Source organism: Pantherophis guttatus, chromosome 3 (genome assembly GCF_059756535.1).
Source record: "Pantherophis guttatus breed Tessera chromosome 3, ASM5975653v1, whole genome shotgun sequence".
Lineage (NCBI taxonomy): Eukaryota > Metazoa > Chordata > Lepidosauria > Squamata > Colubridae > Pantherophis > Pantherophis guttatus.
Window position 1 is genome coordinate 58117102 of NC_142065.1, and position 25142 is coordinate 58142243.

The following is a 25142-nucleotide window of genomic DNA, read 5'->3' on the forward strand; positions in this document are numbered from 1 at the left end:
AATATTAGGGAAGAATCTCAGGTAAATCATCTTGTGTTCTTTCAAAAACAAACAGACCCCAGACATCAATGCAATAAATAACACATTTTTCCTGGACAAGTTGAAGTTTTGCTGTCTGTCTTGCTGTTTTAAACACCAGAGGTGCTTGTTTTTCGTTTTCTACTGTATTATTATTATTATTATTATTATTATTATTATTATTATTATTATTATTATTATTATTATTATTATTATTATTATTATTATTATTATTATTATTATTAATAATAATAATAATAATAATAATAATAATAATAATAATAATAATAATAATATAAGCAACTGAATCGTGGACAGCCTCGTTACCCATTAAACGCCTTTCCTTTCCAGCCTTTGAACCGAAGCCTCGATGCAGGACTCAGGGTTGGCTCTTCTCCCCTTTTGTTTGCCAGTAGTATTAACATCTCCTGCCCCTTCTCCTCCCTCCCCCACTTTTTTTTTTTTTTCTTCCCGCAGATGTAGTCGATCGGGGCAATGCCCTTCTTGTGATTAGGTACATACATTCGCAGAGGTAACTGTCAATCATCGATCGATAACCTTAACTCTAAGCTAGTTGGTGGGCAAAAAATACGAGACAGCCCAAAAGGAGCAGATCTTCATGGATTGGTGGTTCGAAACTCCCCGGGGGGGAAAAAAGAACAAGAGCCCCGACGCTCACGGGCTAACAGAGACATTCCCACGCCGCGAACTCGCAAAATCGCGACCGCCCTGATTTGCTTTCCGCCGATAGAAGATGCTTTACGGTAGAGCAGCCGGAATCGAGGCGGCGGAGGAAGCAGGAAGCAACCTCGGCTGCCTCCTCCTGAACCGTCGTTGAGTTTTCGCCGGCTGCGGCAGCGTAGGAGAGGCGACAACAGCGGCTGCCGCAGCTCCCGTCCGCCCCGTCGGGACAGGCAGGATGGTTCCCTCGACTGACAGCGAGTCTCCGCACCTGCTGCTGGGCCGGCTGCGCTTCCTGAGCGAGGCGATCGGCTGCCTGATCCGGGCGGAGCCGCTGCCCGCCGCTTTGGGCTACGTGCCCCGCGAAGTGCAGTACAAGCTCTGCAAGGATCCCAGCGCCCAGGGGCCCGCCTCGGCCTCGGGCCGGAGCCTGTTGTCTGTGTGGGAGAGCCCAAGCAAAGCTGCGGGCGGGGCGGGTCCCGGCATCAGGAAAGGTCCGGGCAGGGCCACCATCGAACTGCGCAAAGGATCGTGCATTCGAGCCAGCGGCGAGGAATACTGCAACGGGCACGGGCTCTGGGTGAAGCTCACCAGGGTGAGGGACAAGGCGGGGCTCGCTCTCTCTCTCTCTCGCGTGTGGCCTTTGCACCTGGAGGCTAATCCGAAGAAACCCAGGAGCGAAACCCTGGCGGGTCTGAACCGTTTCAATCCCGCTTTCGTTCCGGGTGGATCCAAGTGGATCCTGATCAGGAGATTTCTCTAGAGAGGCCAGAGCGTGCCAGGGTTCTGAGGCACATTTCAAATTAGAAAATAAAAAAGAAGGGCCTTCATGCAAATAGGATTGAGATAGAAGTAGAGATTTATTTATTAGATTTATATTGCTGCCTATTCGCCCATGGCGACTCAAGGCGGCTTACAGAATATAAAAAAAACATATTTAAAAAAACTAAAACTGATAAAAAAATCAAATAAATTAATATAATAAAATCACCCCTGACCCCTCCCCACCTCCCACCCCAGCGACAGCTGATCCCTAGGCCCGCTGGCAGAGCCAGATCTTCAGCGCCTTCCGGAAGAGAATTAGGGTGGGTGCCATTTTAATCTCTGGTGGAATGATGTTCCAGAGAGAGGGAGCCACCACAGAGAAAGCCGTTCTTCTGGGTATCACCAGGTGTATCTCACTCGGGGATGGGACCTGCACCATTCCCTGCCTTCCCGCTCTAATGGGTCGGGTAGATGTGACCGGCAGGAGATGGTCCCTCAGATAACCTGGTCCCAAGCCATGAAGATTCCCATTTACCCCCATTCTATTCCTTTCCATTTGTGGCTGTGTTTAAATCAGTCATGTAAATGGCTGAGTGGGTGGAGGAGTTCAGATTTCCCATTTTTGCTAAATTTGGCTCTTAATGATTCCATGGGTATACCTTGTAGTCTCTTAATAGAAGTGGTTTGCCACTGACTCCTTTCATCATGGTTTCTCCCCCTCCCTCACATATTCCCCCTCCATCCTATAGCTTTGGGTTTCCTGATCTCCCAACCTTGCTTAACATTTTGAAGATCACCTGCAGCCAACCAGGTGCAACCACCTGCAGTAAGACTGTCAGTATTAGTGTTACGGGAAACAAATGATTAGTTTGGAACTTGGAATAGACTGACTATATAAGAAGTGCATGAGCTGTTGGATGTCAAACAGTTGCCAGAACTAGAGACTTCACTTCATGGCTCTTCAAAGCTTATGAGCTTATGACACCCAAGGCTATAGGATCAGACTGATCAGACTGATCAGTGTTACATATTCTGAACATCCGTGCAGAAACTTTTCTAATTAATCAAATTGCCAATTCCGTTTATTGTACAGGATGACATTTTGTATATTGCTGTAAATATACCTTTATTTGTACACATCTTTGGTTGTTTCCAAAAATGGGAAATTATTGTGACTTGCAGTGAACAGGAATAGTTTAACTTGCTATTTTATTTTATTTTATTATTTTATTTCTCCAGGACCTGAGAGCAAAGAAATATCTCTTTGTTTTATCTCCGCTATCCCAACTCTCTGAGTTAAATTGGGCTTGGAGAAAATGACTGGCTTAAAACCACACAGTCAGTTCTGGGTGGCTCTTAACTCTAGTTCACCATCTTATTCACTGTATTACATGGACTCTGAAATTTGTACAGGCATATTTATTATCACAAAGATACAAGTTGAATTTACATAAGGATTTAATTGCAGCTGCACAAATAAGTGCAAAAGTCTTGCACATTTAAACTCTATATGTTTGTACTGTAGTAATGAAGCCTCTTTTTTGATCAACTTAGATCAGAGGTCTTCAAACTTGGCAGCTTTAAGACTTGTGGACTTCAACTCCCAGAATTCTCCAGGCAGCAATGCTTGAGTTGAAGTCCACAAGTCTTAAATATGCTAAGTTTGAAGACCTCTGACTTAGACTTTACTGCTCATGTAACTTTGTGTTCTAATCATATAGGAGCAACTTCAGGAATACAAGACTGGTTGTGACCTGGAGGAAGGTTGGGTTCTTATGTGTAAGCATGCAGATAGTGGAGACAGGCTGGTACCAGTGGAATCTATGGAAAGGATTCAGAGGCAGCAACAGCTCTTTGGGATGGATTTTAAACCAGTGATCAGGTACAGAATCTCACTTCTGCTTGGTTGGCTTTGGAGGACTCATTGTAGAGGATACTGCAAATGTGAATATAAGCAAATATATTTTATTTGTCCACAAATCTCTGGTTGTCAGAGCATTCTCAGAAGAAAATGTGTGGCACAAAAGGAAGATTCTGGAGATGGGCTATTTTTTTCTAAATCATGTAGGTATTCCCATTTTTAAAATATCATTTGCTGAATCCTAGTTAGTGAATCATTTGTCTTTAAAAATTGTTTCACATTTGTTGATTCATTATGGATCTGATAAATTTGTATAACAACAAAGGTTGTTTGTATAACAAGATGGATTAGAAATGTAATGTTGTTACACCTTCCACAGATGGCTACATATTGGTCCATATTGATTTGTTCTCATAACTTTTTCTTAGAACTTTTCTTAGAAGCCAATCAGCTTCTCTAACTTGGAGTTGACGTTTATAATTTTTTTTTTGCATTTTCTTTACTCCAGATGGGAACAGGTGGTAGATTTAACATATTCCTTGCATCTTGGAGCAAAGCCAAAAATCATGGAGCCAGATGTGGCTGCAGTAGAGAGACTCCGGTAATTTCATTTTATTTTGAGGGTGGGTGGGGTACTGATTGCTTGGGATAGTCAGTGCCATTACTTTGGGAATAGTGATTCAGCTGATGGAGTTGAGTTAGGCTTTGTCATCAACCACCAGTGGAAACAGTTCTTTGGTATAAAGCTGACTGAAGTAACACATTGGGAGATATTATGGGATGAGGAAATGAAAAATATGACTAAGAATGGAGAAATAAATAGATTACAGTTTCTGACTATCCCCCTCAGTGGTCCTTCTGTGCTACTGACTACCATCATTGCTTTGTAGGTTTGTGTCACCCACATGGAGCTATGAATGTGATGAAGATCTGGTACATTTCCTTTATGACCACATTGGCAAGGAGGATGAGAATCTGGGTAGTATCAAGCAATACGTGGACAGCATCGATGTCTCCTCTTACACGGTATAATACTATCAGCAAATTGGATCTCTTTGTAGGGGAAACGCTTCCTCAGAATATCATCCGTAACTTGTCAAGGATTATCAATTTGTAGTTGATAAGTAAAATCTAAAGATTGTCTATAAATATCATCTGTAAATTGTTCTTGCAACTTTCACAGTTGTTGATGATGATGGATGAGAGGCATTGTCTGCTTACCCCCACTCAGCTCACAATAAAAGCACCATCTATTTTAGTTTTAGAATAACTATTATTCTTCAGACTGGTGCTCTTCAGTAATGCTGGACTTCTATTATTCTTAGCCAGTGTGGCCATGTTAGCAGACAATAACACTACAATCCAGCACTTTCACATTTCATTTGCCTGCCTCTGAATTTGAACTCCCTTTTTAGTCTTTGTAAAGGATTAGAAATACAGAACTGTGATGACCTCAGGGGTAATCTACTCCACGTACATCTCATTTTAACCAATTAGATCTTGTCCTCTGGAATAAGAGAAAATAAGTCCACTTCTTATTTGTATCTCTACATACACACACCATTTTTCTGAGAGCTTGCTTTCCAGAACTTGGACCTTTTCTGAACTTACTCCAATTTGTTAGCTTATGATACTCCAATGAGGTCTGAGCAAATGCAGTACTTCATTGAAATGCTTACCAAGTGAAGCATATTCATCAGGAGCATGTCTGTATGAATAAGTAGGGCTGGTTCAAATGTTAGCCTGGGTTAATGTGCTGCTCTGCTTCCCTAGGAAGAATTCAATGTTTCATATTTGACCGACAACCACGAGGACACCTACTGGGAGAGTGATGGATCCCAAGGCCAACACTGGGTTCGTCTCAACATGAAGAAAGGAACCATAATAAAGTTAGTAATTAAATCCGCTCCTCCCTTTCCTAGCTTTTTCTCTGTAAAGTAAGGTTTTCTTTTCTGTCATTAGATACAAAGTGATTTAGAATCAGTCTTTGCAGATTGCTGCTCTAATTTATTTAGCCTTCCTGAAAAACAATTATTCTTCCATTCTGTATTCTATTGAATATAGATCAAGATGGGTTTAGAAATGTAGTTTGTATGTCTGGTCCTGATTTGTGCCTAGGCATTCTTCTTTCAGAAAAATAAAATTGAGAAATGCTTAACAATGGAAAAACATCACATTTGTTGATTCAATTCTCTCCCATCAGGAAACTCTTTCTGACTGTGGATACAACAGATGAGAATTTCATGCCAAAAAGGGTGGCTGTGTACGGCGGTGAGGGTGATAACCTGAAGAAACTGAGTGATGTCGGCATTGATGAGTGAGTTAGGGCCGTGGGGGGAGATGGAGGCTAATTGAATGAAGCCATCCTCTTAAATTTTATTCAAATGGTTTAATAGTTGCCCAGAACTTGTCATTTCCTGTGATACAGGAGAGAATAGAAAATGAAGAATCTTAATCAAATGCTGCTGCAAAGCAAGGAATTAATGGCCCAGTTGCCGCTGGTGAAGTGCTAAGGGTTCATATGTAGTTGTTGGTTGTTGATGTTGGCGTAGTGGTTAGAATGCAGTACTGCAGGCTACTTCTGCTGACTGCTGGCTGGCTGGCTGGCTGTCTGCAATTTGGCAGTTCAAATCTCACCAGGTTTAAGATTGATTCAGCCTTTCTTCCTTCCGATTGTTTGGGGGCAATATGCTGAGTCTATAAACCGCTTAGAGAGGCTGTAAAGCACTGTGATGCAATATATGTCTAAATGCTATTGCTATTGCTATCATATCTCAGGGAATTAAGGCAGGAAACAACATTATGAATAAGGTCACAAATCATTACTATCTTGATGCTTTTATTAGCCTGTCTGGAATTAACAGCGTAAGAAGCAAGAAGTCCATCTCTTTTGCTTTGGACTGATCTATTGTCAGGTTGTGTAGAGAGAATAGAAATCCTTTGTTTGACAATCTGTTTTGTTTCTATATTGGACTCACAGAGATAGCAACCAGCCAGTTTTGGCCAATTTGCTGGTATGTAATTCCTTGTTGCCTAAAGCCTAGCATACAAATCAAAGTAGAGGACTGCATTATTAATATCATAATAATTATAGAAACATTGCAGAGGTAATCCTCGCTTATCAACTGCCTCATTTAGCAGTCGTTGAAGTTACGAAGGTATGACAAGAAGCAGCTTTGCAATGAATCTTTACATTTACGATTTTCAATGTTTTGTGGTCACATGATCACATGCTTAAGGACTGGTTCCTGACAAGCAGAGTTAATGGAGAATGCAGCAATAAAATTGCAAGTCTCAATCACACGGGGTCTCATTTTACAACCGCGATGTTTCATTTAACAGTTGAATAGGAATGTTGATGTCATGAGCTTGATATATTCATATGATTTTTAGTTTAGTGACTGCAGTACTTAGTGATGGAGTTGCCAGGGCTAATTGTGGTTGCTATGTAAGGACTACCTAGGCAGTGTTATGTATAAATAGATATAGGCAGTATCTATATTTTTTAACATCTTGCCTAATAGTTGTAAGCAAGCTCCTGTATGTCCTATCTGACACCACTGTTTTAGGAGTCAAATTTCCATCCCTCCACCCCCCCAACGCTAACCCTAAACACCTCCCCCCCCCCCATTAGAGGGAATTCGATAGATCAATTTGCACAATTCAGAAGATTGGAATGAGAACCAGGAGTCTTTGGGTCCCAGTTCTCATTCACAACCCAATGTAACTTGTCCCCTGTTTTCAGATACATAAAATTAAAGGTTTGGCAGAGGGGAGGGTTATACTACTATATGCAAGACGAAACATGTTGTTGTTTTTTTTGTCCCTAGGAGCTACATTGGGGATGTGTGTGTGCTGGAAGACATGACTACTCACTTGCCTGTCATTGAAATCCGCATTGTGGAATGCAGAGGTATGTGGGTGTCAGTATGAGGATGAAATTTTTAATCTTTGGGAGGATCATTTGGTAATTCTGAAACTCTAATTTGGGATTTTATTACACCTGTGTGGAAGTACAAAGAGCCAAATGTAACAGTTTCTTTATCACATCTCCCAAGACATCGCTTATGGGCTCTGTTCTTGAGGAAAACCCTCAAAAACCCTTGCCTATTATTAGCAAATAAACTGCCATGGGGGGGGTATGATGATGATGGACGGATAGACAGACAGACAGACAGACAGATACATATTATAGTTTTAAAAAGAACATAAAAACTACACAAATTTATACCAAATAAAGAAAACAACGAAAGAAACCAGAGACAAAAGGAAAAAAAAATGTTTTTACTTTCTTTTTGCAATCCTCAACGATTTTCTTCTTTTTATAACAGCACATCATCTGAAAGAACTAGATTTTCTTTTATAAACCAGATTTACAGGATTACGGTTTGCAAAAACCTCTCTTGGTAAAATCTCTACTTTGGAAAATCTAGTTGCCAAGTCTCTTGAAATCCAAATCATGTCTATTCTTGAAAAAAGACCTGCATCCTTTTGGAAAACATATGTATTTTCTTGAGGTGCCATTTTTCTGCTTCATATTTTCCACGCAGTAATTTCGTCTCTCTATACAAAGGAATTAATTATTTATTTAAATTATTTGCTTGCTGCATATGGTCCTTTCCTTTTATGCAGACGATGGGATTGATGTCCGGCTCCGGGGCATAAAGATCAAATCTTCTCGGCAACGAGAATTAGGGCTCAACGCAGACATGTTTCAACCAGCCAACCTAGTGAGGTATCCACGACTGGAAGGGAGAGACCCTGATGTGCTTTACTGGCGTGCTGTGATCCTGCAGAGGTATGGAAAGTGCTAGTTAGGAATGCTAATAAAGAAGTTCTAATGAGCCCCATTTCCACAACTATGGATGGGAATAAGAAAATAAATGAGAGGCCTCTGCAAGCAGCTGAATTAATTAAAAGAGCATCAAGATCTTTTTTATCACTATCCCACCCTAGGTGTGTATCAATTTTCTTCTAGGAATAGTATGTGAGAAAAACCTTGGGAGACTGGACCAAGAGAAACTGCCTAGGACAGTGATGGCTAACCTTTTTGCCATTGCGTGCCAAAAGTGGGAGGAGCATAGGGGAGTCACGTGTGTGTGTCCCCACACACATAATGCAGTGCATCCCACCCCCTAAAAAGCCTCTAGAGCCTGGGGAGAGCAAAAAACGGGCCTTCCACACCCCCACCCCCGGAGGCCCTCCGAAGGCCAGAAACAGACTATTTCCCAACTTCCAGTGGGCCCGGAAGGCCCGAAAATCAGCTGGCCGGTGCATGCATGTGCACTGCAGCTGAACTCGGGCAATGCTCGCGTGCCCACTGATATGGCTCCGCATGCCACCCGTGCCATAGGTTTACCATCATGGGCCTAGGAAATGGACAGAGAAGAGATAGCATAGCCTACAGCTGCATAGTGGGCAGGGCAGAAGGCTCTTTGAACCTTCTCTAATATCTCAGGCTGTGAAGGAGATTGGGAGAAGAAAGATTGCACTTTGAGACTTGCAAGATTGATGTCAGCTTTACTAGGCACAGGAAACAGAAAACATGACCAGATGCGTTAAGTCTACTTTATTGTAAAGTTACATTTAAGTCTCAAAGTATAATTCTTCCGCTGTCTCCTTTGCAGGTGGAAAAATTAGGGTGGGTTTCTTCTAATCCTCTTTTCCACATACCGTTACACCTAGGAATACTATATCTCTTTGTTTGCAATGCTGAAGCACTGCTTATTTGGGTGCTTACTTCCATAAACCAGGAAGCATCTCATTCTTCCACTAGCTTTTCCTAGTATTATGACCATGTTAATTCTCTTCATTTTCATTGCTATTCTTCATTTCGTGGTCATGCCTTCATGGTTTCCTTGCAAACGTTTTTAATTATAAAGGCTCAAGAGAATTTGCTTGGGTAGGAGATACATTTCAGAAATAAACAAATAATGCTCAGTGGTAGAGGACTGCATAGAAAAAAATTAGGAGGAAAAGAGCTCCTAGTGGACAGATGGAATATAAATGTAATCATAGTGTTGTTTTATTTACATGATTATATGGAATCACATTGTACCCTCACCATCATGCATCACTGTACGTCACTTAGATATTTTTCCATATTTTTGGTGCTGTTTCTTTTTGTTGGGATAGGTTTATCAAGATCTTGGACAGTGTGCTTCATCACCTTGTACCAGCCTGGGACTACACACTCGGCACCTTCAATGAACTAAAGGTGAGATGACTAATAGTCCTACTGATGGGTCAATATCTGTTTTTTTTTTCCCAATCAGTGCAGTAGTAGTGACCATTCTGTAGTAGCCAAACTTACCTTTCCTTGGAAAAACTGAAGCTGTTGAATAAATGTCTCTGCTCCAACCTAACTAGACAATTGAACAGGCTAACATTGCCATCCTGTTTCTTGAAGGTGAGTTAAAAACGATGTAGCAGAGAAGATGTAAGGATGCTCTTGCTGGGGAACTCTCCTTCAATCATTATATAAGCAAGCCCAGCATTTTAAAAAGGATGGCTCTCTAACTTCACTTTAACAAGAATGTGCACGTTGTATTTTCTTTTCATGTTCAAGTTCATTTTTCAAGCTTCAGAAAAAAAAAATTCTATTCATCATTTTAATGAGATCCTTTTAGATCCCAATTTAAATTAATACGTCAACTTAAAACTCAATGGAATAATTGAATTTTAATTTTTGTCCTCTGTAGTATCCGCAGGTAGTCCTAGTTTAACAAGCCCTCGTTTAACAAATATGAACTGCAGCTTTCTATACAAGGTTGCTCATAAATCTTTAATAAATTAAAAATGCATCAACATCTTTAATGACAGATGGGAATGACTCTGTTCATTAAATACCCATTTTCCTATATCAGAGTGTTTCTAGTAGGAAAAAGAACTAAGTTATCAGCATATCAAGAATATTTGGGTGGTGGCCATGATGAGCCCAACTGGCTGGAAAAATGAGGGAAAGTGCATTAGATACTGGACTATTGCCCTCTTTGAACCAATTGTTATCCCCTGATAGCATATCAAACAGTTTCTGTTGCTGTCCAAGCGACGCACAATGCTAATCAGCCAGTGCCTCAAGGACTCTGAAACCAGCAAGCCCAACTTCATGCCACGTCTCTACATCAACCGGCGCTTAGCCATGGAGCATCGCGACAATCCTGCCCTTGACCCTACCTGTAAAAACACTGTCTTCACCCAGGTAAGTGGAAACACAGATAATAGCATGCCCTTCTCCACTATGGGATCCTCCAGATGCGTTGGGACAATAATTTCCAGAATGGCTGTCTGATATTCTGGGAGGTATGGAACTAGCATCTAAAGAATACCAAAGTAGGAAAGATTGCACTAATTATTACTCAGGAGCAGTAATTTCCTTCTGTACTTCAGAGTGCTTTTTTACGCTGTGCTCTTGATATAATGAATGAAATGCCGTTGATGTCTATATCACAGCTAACAGGCAACTATGGCGCAGCCTTTGTAAGATTGGGAAGCATCACTTTGGGATCCTTCAATTTATAATAGAACTTTTACAGGAATATTTAATTTGTGTCATTTATTTAGTTAGTTAGTTAGTTAGTTCAATTTATATGCCGCCTTTCTCCGGAGACTCAGGGCGGCTTACAATGCATTTAAAAAGCCATTATAAAAACATTTAAAATTAAAATATTAAAACCCATTCATGTATGTCTGATGCCGTTAAATAATTGAATTTTAATTCTTTGTCCTCTATAATGGGTCCCCAGCCCCCGGGCCGTAGCCCACTACCGGGCCTTGGTCTATTCTCAACCGGGCCACGCAAGCAGCAGTCTGGTGCGCATGTGCACATGCACAGCTCAACTTGCATAAATGGCCGGCCGGTGTCCATGAACACATGCGCAGCTCAACATGCACCAGTTTAGCTGCACACACATGCGCATTTGTGCTGGCATGCTGCTCACGCTGCCGGCCGACCACTCATGCGACCCACTTCTTGTCTCCCTCCCCCACCGGATCACCAAGCCACAAAAGTTGGGGATCGCTGCTCTATGACAGAGGTCCCCAACCCCAGGCCACAGACTGTTAGGAACTGGGCCACACAGCTGGAGGTGAGTAACAGACCAGCAAGCAAAACCAAAACCATCCTCCCCCAATCCGTGGAAAAATTATCTTCCACGAATCTGGTTCCTGGTATCAAAAAGGGACTGCTGCTCTATGGTATCCACAGGTGATCTTCATTTAACAACCTCTCGTTCAGTGACCACTGAATAACTGATAGCTATGACCAGTCCTTGTGCCTATAGCCATCACAGCACCTTCACACTCACATGATAGTAATTTGGATGTTTGGTGCTCAACTCGTGATTGTGACATCATGATGCTCCAAGGCCACGTGTTCACCATGTGAAACCTTCTTTGCCTGCATCCTATAAGCAAAGTTAATGGGGAAGTAAGCAGGAGGACGAAAATGGCAACCACATGATGTCCTCATTTGACACCCATGGTGATTTGCTTAAGGATGGCACAACAGGGAGTGCTGGAATTTCCATTGCCGAGTTGTGTGGTTACATGACTCATGTTTCCCAACTCTGTCTCCTAGTGAGAGAAACACCAGTCCCAATTGCCATTGTTAAGTGAGGACTACCTCCTCTGATCAAAATAATTCATTTTCTTTGAGCTTTTACCTAATCCTCCCCCCCCCCAGGAATTGTGATTGATTTGCCTGTCTGCTTTGTTTATGAGGTGTGAGGTTAATATTTCTCTCTTTGGCCTAGTTTTATTCTTCTATCAATGAGCTATAGTGGTTTCCCTTCCAGTTTTCTGCGGAATTAAATTGCACTTGATGGCTTCAGGGGCAGGATATTCTTGCTTTGCCATCTATAAGCACCATTGTGAAGTTTGATTTTCTTCCACTGTTAAAGCTTTAGCTGCACTTTCTGCTCTTCCTAGGTATATGAAGGCCTGAAACCTTCAGACAAGTATGAGAAGCCACTGGATTATAGGTGGGTGATCCTTGAGCCATTTATCTTTCTTCCTTGCCCTTTTCTATTTCATGTTTTTGGGGATCTGAAATTTAAAGGCCTGGATGACAACTATCGTAGGATTTGCAAATAAACCAAATGTTCATTTTTCAAGGAAAGAAAAAACCTGATATTAGGGGTCCTTGGTGCTCTCTGAGTCTGGTTGTTTTCTTGCAGACATTTTATTACCCAAGTTAGGTAACATCATCGCCATTGTTTTGGGATTGCACCCAGCGTGCCTAGTACCTGTTCTTACGGTACTTTTGCCACAGTCATTCTATTTTTATCACAGGTTGTCTGATTATTAATATAATCTTCATCATAATTGGCTCTAATCAGGGCCGGATTTTCCTATAGGCTAACTAGGCTTCAGCCAAGATCAAGAGGGGCCTACATTCAAATTGTTAGCAAAATTTCAATTACACTTTCACTATAGGTGAAAGGGCCTCATAAGTGGAATAGCCTAGGGCCTCTTTTCATCTAAATCCGGCCCTGGCTCTAATATTTTGACTAATGGCTAGCCCACTTGATAACTCTTGGTTTTTATTTTATCCCAGGTGGCCATTGCGGTATGATCAATGGTGGGAATGTAAATTCATTGCGGAGGGTATCATTGATCAGGGTAAGTTTGAAATTCTGCATTGACCCAAATGATGCCTTGTGTAAATTTAGCCTTTAGTGCTCTTCATTGTTCAATAAAAGACAAATAAAAGCACATTTCTTGGCTTGGTGTTTCAGTTGTGAGGAAATGGAATTAAAATGGCCAAATAAAGGTCTAAATAACCTTTTTCATTTTATTTTGTTCCTTGCTCCCAATCCATGTTATTGTATTGTGCCCACCATTATCACAATGGTACCTGCAGATATTATTGATTTTGATCATTTGTACTTGAGCATTTGGGTTTTCTGTGGACCATGTTTGGATTATAGGCATGACATAATCCAGGTTATAGGATTTCAGACCTGGAAATTTGGCTGTTGCAACAGCCAGAAAAATAGCTATTGTGTAGCTGTATTGTTAGTAGTATCAGATTTTATTCTTAGAGCAATAGTCCTGCAAAGACCTGATCATATAAGAGTAGATTAGACCAGCTATAATTTTGATGCCCCCCCCCAATGTAATCTCCCCACAAAAAAACGGACTTTCTAAAGTGATGGGAGTGGGAAGATCAGAAATCCAGTGAAAGTTGATGTTTGGCAAAAATGTAAAATGGGCTCCCCTTTATTTTGCTTTATTTTTTTTCTTTCAGGTGGGGGTTTCCGGGACAGCATTGCTGATATGTCTGAAGAGTTGTGTCCTAGTTCATCTGAGACGCCTGTCCCACTGCCCTTTTTTGTCCGCACATCCAATCAGGTGCCATTCCTTGCTCAAACCAAAATTAGATCAAGTCTTTTAGGTTAAGACAAAGATAAAAGCTAGCTAAGAAGAAAATAAAGTGTCAAGGGCATTAATGGCAAAGAAACAACACTCAGGTTTCTGGATCTTTTCCTGATGCCATTGAATTAAGTGTTCCAGAGCTGTATTTAATCTGTTTTGCCTGCTTGTTCTGCTCAATGTGTTAAAAGTGCTTCAGATCAAGTTTTTTTAAAAAAAATTCGTGTGTTTAGGTTAAGGCACTAACATGTGCCAGAAAATGTTGCAGTATCTCTGTTGGCCTTTGGTGGATTATGTATTGCTAGGTGCTGCTATGGTGTTGAACTGGAAGTTCTTGTACGGAGTTATGGTGATATAATCATTACACTGTTGCTTAGTTGATTGTTTTAAATAAGATATATATCATTTTAGGGCAGTGGAACTGGAGAGGCCCGAGACATGTATGTCCCAAACCCATCCTGCAAGGAATTCCTCAAATATGAGTGGATTGGGCAAATAATGGGCGCAGCTCTACGCGGCAAAGAATTTCTGGTTAGTATGCAATATTGACTAATTTTTCCTTGATACCAGAAGCCATATTTCTTCATACTGAAGTCACTTCATACTTTCTGTAGACATAGGTTTTCTGAACATGTGCTCTGTCCTTCATTTATGCATTCATTTAAAATTGTGTCCCAAATGTACTATAGGAACAAAAATGGGGAATGTTAGATGCTTCCATGTCTTTAAAAATTATTAACCTGCATGTCTACTCCCTTTATGTCTTATGTCACGGAAAGGGGGGGGGGATATTGGAAAAATGTCATTCCAGAAAGAACAACAGTCTATTCCTTGAAGTTGAATGCTTCATTCTTATTTATTGATCAAATTGAAGGCATATGTTCTTTTTTCTCTGGGATTCCTTTTTTTATGTTTATGGCTATTCCCTTTCATAGATGCATTTGGTTTGTTAATTCAAAAACTTTGTTTCTTTTTTCATTTAGAATTTTGACATAGCCTAGGGTTAAGTGTAAGTTGTCTCTTTTTCACATCAAACAATTATCAAATATTTTCTATCTGAAACTATAAATCAGCACAGCAAAAAACTGATCAACAGCCCTCTTTTCTATAGAGCCTATTCTCATCAGACATTTGAGATAACTTGGGACAATATTTCCTATTTCATTGTCACAAATTTAAGTGTTTTTACAAGAAGCTGCATTGGCAATAAAGCACCTTCCACCTGACCCATGGACATAATATGCAGTTAAGAAGGGGAAATGCTAAACTATAAATATTTATAGTGGGTCCTTCTCAATACAAATTATCCTTTTTCTTAATGGAGGACAGTTGACCAAATAACTCCCAATTCTAGATGTAGGCATGTCTAATATACAATAGCAAATTCCTTAGGCTTAGCATCTATCAGCCATTCCCAAAAAATTCAACTATGATGCCAAACTCTTTTATTATAAGGTTACAATGACAAACGTTTCCAAGTCTGAATGTGCTTTTTCCTCCCTTTATTCTCAGAATTATTCCTACTGCACATTTCATTGCCTAAGATTATGGTATTCTGTGGAATTAATGCCTTAAATGGGGCACAATATTCTGTTTTATTGTTATGTATATACATTTATTAATTTTATTTTTAAATACCACTTTAATAAAAAGCTGAAGTCAGCTAACAAAATGAAATGCACTTAAAATAATTTCAAGATATTGAAAAACACTGAAACATATCGCAAAAGAAACAAAGCAACAATATTTGAAATAAGAGTATCTTCACTCCATTTTTGAAGAATTTGTTTGGACATAGAGAGACCTGAATGACTGCAACTACCCTTAAAATTCTGCTTATCTTCTTCTTTTCTGTTCAAGGTCCTTGCCTTGCCTGGCTTTGTTTGGAAGCAACTGACAGGTGAAGAAGTGAGTTGGAATAAGGATTTCCCTGCTATTGACTCAATGCTGGTAAGTCATGAATGGTGTTTCTGTTTCAAGGTTAAAAACTGATCTATATGTTTCTCTCCATTTACTTGCTTTGGGGACTAGAAATATGGAATAATACATAATTGAGTGATGGCTTGAACTTGTTTTTTAAAAGAGTCATTGAGGAGGAGGGATAGAACTTCCTCGCACCTTAGCTTTTGTAGAGGAGATCATCTAGAAATATTGTAACATCTATCAAAACCATCAGAATGTATCTCTTAAGTGTTGTGGCCCGCTGGGGGCCAGCAGAGCTGGCAGCAGAGTTGGACAGTGAGGAGGTTGGGGAGGAACTTGGGCTATTCCTGGGGACTGGGGAATGCTCGGATGAGGGCTCTGTATCAGAGGCAGAGAGGGAGTTAGACAGCAGCGAGGCAGAGGAACAACTGGAGCCCGTTCCCAGTGTGCGCATGCCCAGAGCTGCCGGAAGACAAGAACAATTAAGAAAGCAGGGTAGACTTGGGAGTAAGGCCACACCTTGGAGATTATTGGCCCCTCCCATAGGACATAAAAGAGGAGCGAACGGGATGTGGGCTTTTGCAGGAAGCAATTAGTTAATCTCATTTCAAGATTGGAAAGTTCTGTTCATGCTTCTAATAGACTCGGTGCCAAGTTTGGCCTTGCTCTGCATTTGGAAATTGGTTCTCTGGCAGCATTCCAAGTGAGATAAGGTGGGGGTTGATAAACATTCCTCTGAAAGACTATTTGCCAAAGCCTTGTTGACTGTGAATGAATGGAATTCACAGTTGTGTTAATAAAAGAGGTTTTACCAGGATTAAGACTTTGCGTCATGCTTTCTAAGGAAGCCTAGGTCAGAACATTAAGCATAATAATTTTTTGTTCTTTTGAAAACACTTTGACCATACATTATTACACCACCTAATGATGGCTTCAATTTAATCAGAATCCCAGCAATCTCTTCTGAATTTTCTTGGTTTCTTTCCATGCTCTCAGGTAAAACTTCTGGAGATGATGGAAGGAATGGACAAGGAGACCTTTGAATTCAAGTTTGGAAATGAGTTGACCTATACCACCGTACTGAGTGACCAGCGCATGGTGGAACTTATTCCTGGTGGCATTCGCACTGCAGTGCACTATGAGAACCGGCTAGAGTTCATCCATCTGGTACAGAAAGCACGACTGAATGAGAGTAAGGAACAGGTAATTCAGTGTGGCATTTTAGTAGTATAATCATTACTTTTTCCCCCTATAGTTTATCATCAGTCTGTATCAACATGTTTTAGGAGATGCTGGGCATTGTTTAAGTGAATTGATTGCAGAGGCAATATTGAAGAAAATTTAACAGAAAGCTATACATTTTCATGGACTTGTCAGGAAAGAGTTATGTGTTTTTGGAAGAACTTTTCTCCTACCCATGTCTTTTTGATCTTACGTATTCTTTTCTTACCTCTTTTTCCTAATCTTCTCCCAGATTGCAGCCATGCAGGCTGGACTTCTGAAAGTAGTTCCTCAGGCTGTCTTGGACCTCCTCACTTGGCAGGAACTGGAGAAGAAGGTCTGTGGTGACCCAGAAGTTACAGTTGAGGCCTTGAAGAAGCTCAGTATGTATCTCTGATACTTGGACTTCCTGTTGTGTATGAGAATGCTCTCATCTTTAGGAATATACTGTACATAGTCTTCATTGTATCTACTGTTAGCTCCACACGCAATTGCTAGTTAGTACAGAATCCCAGCACAATTACTTTATTGAAAAAGTGTGTGGTGAGTTTGAGCTAATTTAGTAAAATCTTTTGCCTCTCAACCAGGGTGGATTTGATTTAAATCAAACTGATTTAAATCACGATTTAAATCACTAGTCAATAAGGCTTGATTTAAATCATAGTTTTCTACATAAAGACTAATTCTTGCTGGTATAACTTTAATATGCAAGTAGATGAAGATTTTTAGAATAACAACTTTTCATATTAGTTTTTTTATCCCCAGTTTAATAGGTTAATCACTCATATTTGGACAACTTTTCTCTTGTACTTAGGAAGGAGAAAAATAATCATTACCTTAATAATAACAATTTAAATAGATTTATTCAACTGAAAATAACATTACAGCATGTTATTTGCTTAAACAAACATCCATGTTTGTTGACTAATTTGGCTAAATATATATATATATATTTTAAGAAACTTAGACTGTCAGCCCAGCCTACACATGAAAAACTTAAATACTGTCCTCTGTAGCTCACTCGTCATCTTCATCTTCTTCTTTGTTCATAATCTGCAAAAGTAAACCAAGCATCTGTGATAATATCTTGTAGGCAGAGAAACTGCCCAATAATCTTACAAAACCTCTGGAAGAGCATGACATTGTGAATGGATTAATGGAATTTATTTACCAAAAAAATTAAACATATACAGCCTTATTCTACATAATTAAAAAACTAATCTTTATTTCATGATGGAATAACCTTTGGATGGTAATATATTTTCCTCAAAAAGCATTTTATTTAAAAAAATCCGATTTAAATAAAAAAAATCCGATTTAAATAAAAAAAATCCAATTTAAATAAAAACTGATTTTTTTAATTTTTTTTAAAAATCATTGATTTTTATCCACCCTGCTCTCAACTAATGAATGTTTCTTCCTCTCTAATCAGATGGATCTTGGTATGTAGTTGGCATTACTGTTTCTGCACTGTTTCTGTTTTTATCTTCTTACAGCTCGCTTTGAGGATTTTGAACCATCAGACACCAGAATTCAGTATTTTTGGGAGGCCTTGAACAACTTTACTAATGGTGAGCACAGTAAACAAATGTTTACTGTTGTGTAATACTGGATAAAAGGGATTTTCTGCCATTTATTAAATGATTGCAGAGTCAAGCATATTTTAAGAAACTTTTCCCATTGAGAATTACCACAGTCTCTCCTGCAGAACCCATTGTTGATAACTGAACTTGCTGTAAACATTTTTCTTTTCTTAAAAAAAAACCAGTTATTTCAGATGATGAGGGGAGAAGTGGTGTCAGATTAAGTAAATTACAGCAGAATAGAGAAGGTGAAAAGTTTTCACCACAACTTCTGTCATATATTTGGTTGCAAGTTACATTTTGACTCATTGAATAAAAAATAATTCCTGCTTTCCAAGGCTAGCATCTTGAGACCATGTCAGATGTCATTCCTATTTCATTTTCCGGGAGGTATATTATGGAGAGGGACTTGTGATGAACTGATGAAAGCCATGTACTTTTCTCCTTAGAGGATCGCAGTCGCTTTCTGAGGTTTGTTACGGGGAGAAGCAGACTTCCAGCTCGAATTTACATCTATCCTGATAAATTAGGGTGAGTCCCGCTTCCCTCTTTGGGAAAGAAGACTGATTACTGGTCCTTTGGAGTTTTATTATCTGGTAGATTCTTCTGACTTACTTTATTTTCTTCTGTTTTATGGCCAAGCTCGGAGACCACCGATGCCCTCCCTGAATCATCCACTTGCTCCAGCACGCTCTTTTTGCCCAACTATGCCTCGTAAGTCTTGCTCTAGAAACCATTTTTATGGTAGAGCAGAGGTGGGAAATGATGGCCCCTTATGATTTCAACTCCCAAAAGTTATACTGGCTCAGGAATTCTGGGAGTTGAAGTCCACAAGTCCTAAAGGGGCCATTGTTCCCCCCACTGTGAGATAGAGACACAGAAAAGACAATTTGGGGAAGATTATATAATATAATAGCAGAACAGCAAGGATTGTTACATGCTGACCAGGGAAGGGATATTCACAGTAGATAATGGGAAGAGAAGACAGTTATGGGAGTAGAAGAACTAGAGAAGTGTAAGAAGGAAAATATTACTCTATACCACAAGACAGGCAAACAGGGAGACTATGATAGTGAAGTAAAACTTTAATTGAACAACGATAGATTGGTAAACCAGAGAGGTATTGGGGATTTTCAGAATACCTGGAAATGTTAACCTATTTTTTTTTTATTTCTAGTGCCAAAGTTTGTGAAGAAAAATTGCGTTATGCAGCTTATAATTGTGTGGCCATTGATACCGACATGAGTCCATGGGAAGACTGAAACCTGGAAGGATGATGGTTTTGCTGATGGTGGTCTGATTTTTGTCCTTGCTACCTAGAAGAAGCTCTTGCACTCTGTTCATGCTGACCCACCTTCCACAAAGTGTATATGGGTGTACATATCTAGAAAATAAAATATCAGATGTGAACATTATGTTAACATGCTGCTTTTCAAGAGAAGCTTGAGCAAAAGCTTCTTGCTAGTGGAAGGCTGGGTAAGATTTGTGATTCAATAATTTAGTTAATGCTAACTTTTCCTTCTCTGGGAAAATATAGTAAATATAGTAAAATACTGCTTTGTAGTAGGATTTGGTCAGGCATATTTTGTGACACAGTTCCCTGCTGAAGTTTTTTTTTTTTTTATATTTTCATTTCTGCTTCTTCCTTAGACTGCAGTTGTATTGACACGTAACTGGGAGTAAGCTTAATGGAACTCAGTAGGGTTTATTTTTTGACTACACATTTGGACCAAAAATGTGTGAATTACATACAAAACATATACTTCCCTGTCCCTAATTCATTCAGAGATTATATTTCAGAGTCTCTTTCGCAGCAGTCAAGATATTATTTCCATTTACCTGCCTGCTTTTATGCAAAACCACAAATGTCCGCTTCCCTTCTTTTCTGCCTCTTATTCTGACAATTGTACCTTAATTATTTTCCCTTTAATAGCTGCATAAACACCTCCGACCACGAGTGGGCATTGTGGAACCATAATTGAAAAAAATCCCTCCCTTAGCCTACAATTAAGATCATGTTTTGGGGTTTTATTTTAATGGTCAGCACCTCCTTTCCCTTCTTTCTTATGTCTCTTATACCTTTATACCTAAAAGGAAAGTAGAGCCATTCTCTGCTTGGGTAGGTTAAAGAGTAAATGTTCATCTGCTTATTCCAACCTAGCTATTTCTTCTGGCTAACTCCCTTAAAGCCTTTCCCAAAAGTTCTACCTCTTGATTACTATCTTGAGTAACGTTGCTAAAATGTGCTTAGTTTCTGAAAGCTTAAAATACCAAATCCGTACATTTTTTGTGCAAAGAAGGGAAGGGACAAAACTGGAAAGAGCTTTGGGGTGGGGGGTTAAGAAGAGAGACAAGTTTTTTTGACAAGCGATAACAGTAGTGATTATTCACCCTAATTCATGCTGCCGACCCTCCCCTTTTACTTTACTCACATGGTCACAGCTGTATTGGTACATTTGCCCCGTTGATGCCCCAACACAAGGATTTTGACGGGATGGGAGACCTGAGTCCTCTGCCAAAATTGCACACGCTGTGGACTGTAGGTTAGCCGCTTGGGTGGGCCGCCAGAGCCGGCGGCTATTGTTGCCACATAATGGGCTTGATTGGTAATTGGGGAAGGGAATTTGGCGGGGGGGTGGTGAGAGGGAGGGAAAGGAGGGACGGTGCCATCTCTGCAGCTGGGCTTTTGTCATGCAAAGCGGGGAGCAGGAAGGGAGGCTTCTCGGTTATCTGGCAGCTTCTCTTCGGGGCTGCTCCCTCCTTTTACGCTTTTATTTCTTCACTTTTTTTTTTTTTTTTAAACCCGTCATCTTCGTTTCGCCTCTCCAAACGAGCGAGGCTTCTCCGTCTGTCGCCCTAGCTCCAAGACCAGCCCGGGAAGGCCGCGCACCCGCTCGGGGAAGGCGCGGATGAAAGCATTGGGAAAAGGCTACGGTCGCTGCAGAAAGGCGGGAGGAGGGGGAGGCGTCTGATTCTGCCGTATTCATTGCATCTACCTCTTCATCACTGAATCGGACAGGAAAAGCGCGGGGAGGGCAGGGGGGGCGGGCGGAGAGGCGAGGAGCTCTCGGAGGTGCTGGCGGCCCCCCGAGGCGAGTAACAAGAACCGGGGATTAGGCGGGGAGGCCTGCTGGGCGAGGACGTGTAAATCCCGTACCGCCTGTGGCGGGGGATTAATTACGGACCACCCAGCAGGCGGGGAGGGCACCGGCAGGAAGGTTGTGTCCCGAGTTCAAGAGGCAGTGAAGACGCCTGTTGGCTGCCGGGCGGCCCGGGGAACAGAGGAGAGGAGCGCCCCGAAAGCCGGCTGGCCTTTTCCCTCCTCACGGCGGGTCCGAGCTCCCAGCCGTGTTTAGGAGGAGCTCGACGCAAGGCGAGTGGGCGTAGCCGACAGCCCGGGATGCCCGAGACTTTTCGGACAGGGGCACCTCGCCCTCCCCCCCCACCCGGGAGTTGAGGCTTACTGGGCTTCAGTTTCCTTTCTGAAGGGGCAGCGCCCCCCCCCTCTCAGTAACAGTAACAAGAGTTTGTTTGTTTGTTTGTTTGTTTATTTGTTCGATTTATATATGCCGCCCTTCTCCGGAGATTCAGGGCGGCTTACAATGCATTAAGCAATAGCCTTCATACTTTTCTATATACCTGCTTAGTAGGGCTTTTTGCCCCCCCCTCCCCCGCGGTGTTCTATTTTATACAAAGTCAGTTTATTGCCCCCACAATCTGGGTCCTCATTTTACCTACCTCGAAAGGATGGAAGGCTGAGTCAACCTTGAGCCTGGTGAGAATTGAACTCGCAGTAATTGCAGGCAGCCGGCAGCTAAGTTCTACTTTAACAGCAGCAGTTTAGTCCACTGCGCCACCAAGGGACCTTGGAGGGCATCTAATCTAACCCCCTTCTCTGGCGGGAGACCTAAACTATTTCTGATAAATGGCTAATGCAATCTCTTCCTAAGAGCCTCCAGTGATGAGGTCCCCACAACAAGGCAATTTGTTCCACTGGTTAATTGTTCTCATTGTTAGGAATTTTTTCCTTAGTTCTAGGTTGCTTTTCTCCTTGGTTAGTTTCCATCCATTATTTCTTGTCTTGCCTACTGGTGCTTTGAGAAACAAGTTGGCCTCCGCTTCCCTGTGGCAGTCCTTCGAGTATTGGAGGATGCTATCCTGTCATCCCTGGTCCTTCTTTCCTCTAAACTAAGTATACCCAGTTCCTACCTTTTAGCTTCTAGGCTAATCATTTTTGTTGTTCTTTTCTGAATTCTTTCCAAAGTCTCAACATCTTTTTTGTATTGGAGTGATCAAAGCTAGATGCCGTATTCTAAGTGTGGTCTTACTTAGGCTTTGCAGAACAGTACTAGTACTTCAAGTGATCTTGTTTTTACCACTCTGTTAATGCAATCTAGGATTGCATTGGCTATTTTGGCTGTTGCCAAAAAAAACAATGTTCTCTCCCTCTCTCTCTCTCCCTCTCTCTCTCCCCTCCTTCCCTCCCTGTCTCTCTCACACACAGTTTCATTACTTTATAAATACAATAAAAGACTAACACAAATTAAGAAAAATATATATTTAAAAAAAGAGAAGTGCCAAGAGATAGAAAAAACATATAAAGTAAGAAACAAAGATATATAAAAGAGGTTATAGAAAAAATGCTTTTAAAAGCCTCTGACGATCCCAGCTGAGTTGCCTGATCGTCAAAGGCTTTTAAAAGCATTTTTTTCCTGCAACCTCTTAAGGTTGTACAAAAAATGCTTTTAAAAGTAAAAAAAAAAAAAGTTGGCCATGCCTACCCAGTCACATTACCCCCCTCCCCCATCAAGCCACGCCCACAGAACCGGTAGTAACAAATTTTACATTTCACCACTGGGTAAAATTCACTTAACAAATGTCTCACTTAACAACAGAAATATTGAGGTCAATTGTTGTAAGTCAAGGACTACCTGTATTAAAGTGGCTATGAGAGCTGGAGGGCAGGGAAATAGTGTAAAAGCAGGGAAGGAAGTCTAAAGAGCCAGGATTGGATTAGGAATTGTGAGAGCTGGGTTCTATTCCACCCTTAGATGGTGACTTTGGGCTAATTGTTTTCTTCCTGAAAAATGGTTGACATTGTGGGGGAAAATAGCAGGAAACATTTTGTTTTCTATTTTGAGTTCCTGAATGAAAGCAAGAAATAAAAGTAAGCAAGCTTGTTTTTTATTTCCAGGAATTAATGGACATCAACTGGACTCAGATCCCAATCTTGAGTTTGTTCTGAGGAGAACCAATCATAGACCTTCCACAAATACATATATTCTGTTTTCCCTTCACTTTGCAATTCAGTGATATAATTTATGTAGCTATGGAACACATCTGTCATTTTAGAGCTGCTGTTGTTGTTAAACAATTGGCAACTGGAAATCTTTCTATATCATCCAGAAAACTGCCTATAGATTTTTTCTGCCTGTCTATTCTGGGAACAATGTTCAGGGTTTTGAACTGTGTTAAATGTTGAAAGCAGCTGGAAAAGAAAAATCCTACGCATTGCTCAAACTGGCAATAATTCAGTTGGGATTGATTTATTTGCTTATTTAGTGCTGGAATTTCAATTATCATAAAGGCCAAAAAAAATCCAGTCAAACATCAGCTTTCCTAGGATTGATGTATGTGTGAATGCGTGCATTAGTATCTATAGCATATGTGTGAATGGCTGATTGCCTTCAGTTAAATCAAGGCTGAAGAAAGACAGTCCCTTCGTGTTGAAAGGGTTTGAGGGAGGTTCTGTCTTTTGGAATTTCTTTTACCCTATTAGTTAAACAGACTTTTTAGGGTTTAAAAACAACATGAATTCTTTTCCCATTCAGTGTATCAAAAAGCTGAATGTTTATTCTAGCAGTGGTCTCTTTCTCTCTTTATTATTTCTTGTGAACAGAAAAAAATAATTATTGTTGTTCATTCCTTGCCAATATTGCCATCTTCATTTTTAATTCATAATTCAGCTTCTGTCTCTGAGCACAAATGAGCTGAATGCCTCAGGAACAAGCAGCCTTGAAATTGAGTATCTTGTTAGCATGTTGTCCTGTCCTGCCAAACAGCTTTCTTCAAGGCTTTCTCTGTGCTCTTTAAATAACAATTGCCTCTTTGGTTGGCAAGATCTGACTAGGATTGCAGTCTGTGTGCTGATTTCAATAGAGAGGCAAAAATGGAAACTTCCTGACTGTTCAGACTTAACCTGGAAGATGACAGGTCTATTTTAAGGAACAGATTTGATCTTTTAATAAATGTTGTAAATGTAAGTAGGAAAGGGGTAGGTTTCCTCATACTTGTAGATCTGGAAAAGAGTTATGAACCACAGTGTAGTTGCTAGACATTACTTATAAAATGCATGATATAGTATGATGTATCACTCTCCTGCACAAATAGACCTTGATTTACGACCACAATTAGAGCCACAATTTCTACTTCCAAGAATCAGGAAGCTGATTTGTCCCGAGAAATGGACTTACATCATGCTATGTAGCAACTGGTTTGAAAATGGAAGGAATTGTGCTTTTAACAGACAGACACTGAGCTTGGAACCCTAGAGAACCATTGTGAGTTAGTATAAAGGGATGCTAGTAACACTCTATTAATTGCACTTTTACAGGCTGAATTTGAATCCTTAGTGTTCAACATGAACAGCTACTTTAGTTGCTAATCTGAAATGAATCAGCTAAGACAGCCCTTCTATCCTTCTAGGAAGATTCTAC

At 40.6% G+C, this 25142-nt stretch overlaps 1 protein-coding gene and 1 long non-coding RNA gene across 2 annotated transcripts; one reads left to right on the forward strand and one right to left on the reverse strand.

Annotated features, from left to right (window-relative positions):
• Positions 1–495: 495 nt before the first annotated feature.
• On the forward strand, positions 496–19836 carry HECTD3 (HECT domain E3 ubiquitin protein ligase 3). Its single transcript, XM_034414961.3, has 21 exons — positions 496–1294; positions 3186–3346; positions 3834–3926; positions 4216–4351; positions 5099–5214; positions 5529–5642; positions 7156–7238; positions 7958–8123; positions 9461–9542; positions 10344–10526; positions 12254–12306; positions 12882–12946; positions 13575–13678; positions 14111–14230; positions 15560–15649; positions 16619–16825; positions 17097–17226; positions 18340–18414; positions 18876–18957; positions 19069–19140; positions 19604–19836. Exons 1-21 carry the CDS (start codon positions 938–940, stop codon positions 19686–19688), a joined length of 2574 nt encoding a protein of 857 aa, XP_034270852.1. The 5' UTR covers positions 496–937; the 3' UTR covers positions 19689–19836.
• On the reverse strand, positions 19497–21346 carry LOC117664143 (uncharacterized). The gene is made up of 2 exons (XR_004590929.3): positions 20818–21346; positions 19497–19810 (listed from the first exon to the last, which is right to left on the reverse strand). It is a non-coding gene; the product is annotated as an uncharacterized LOC117664143 (long non-coding RNA).
• Positions 21347–25142: the final 3796 nt, after the last annotated feature.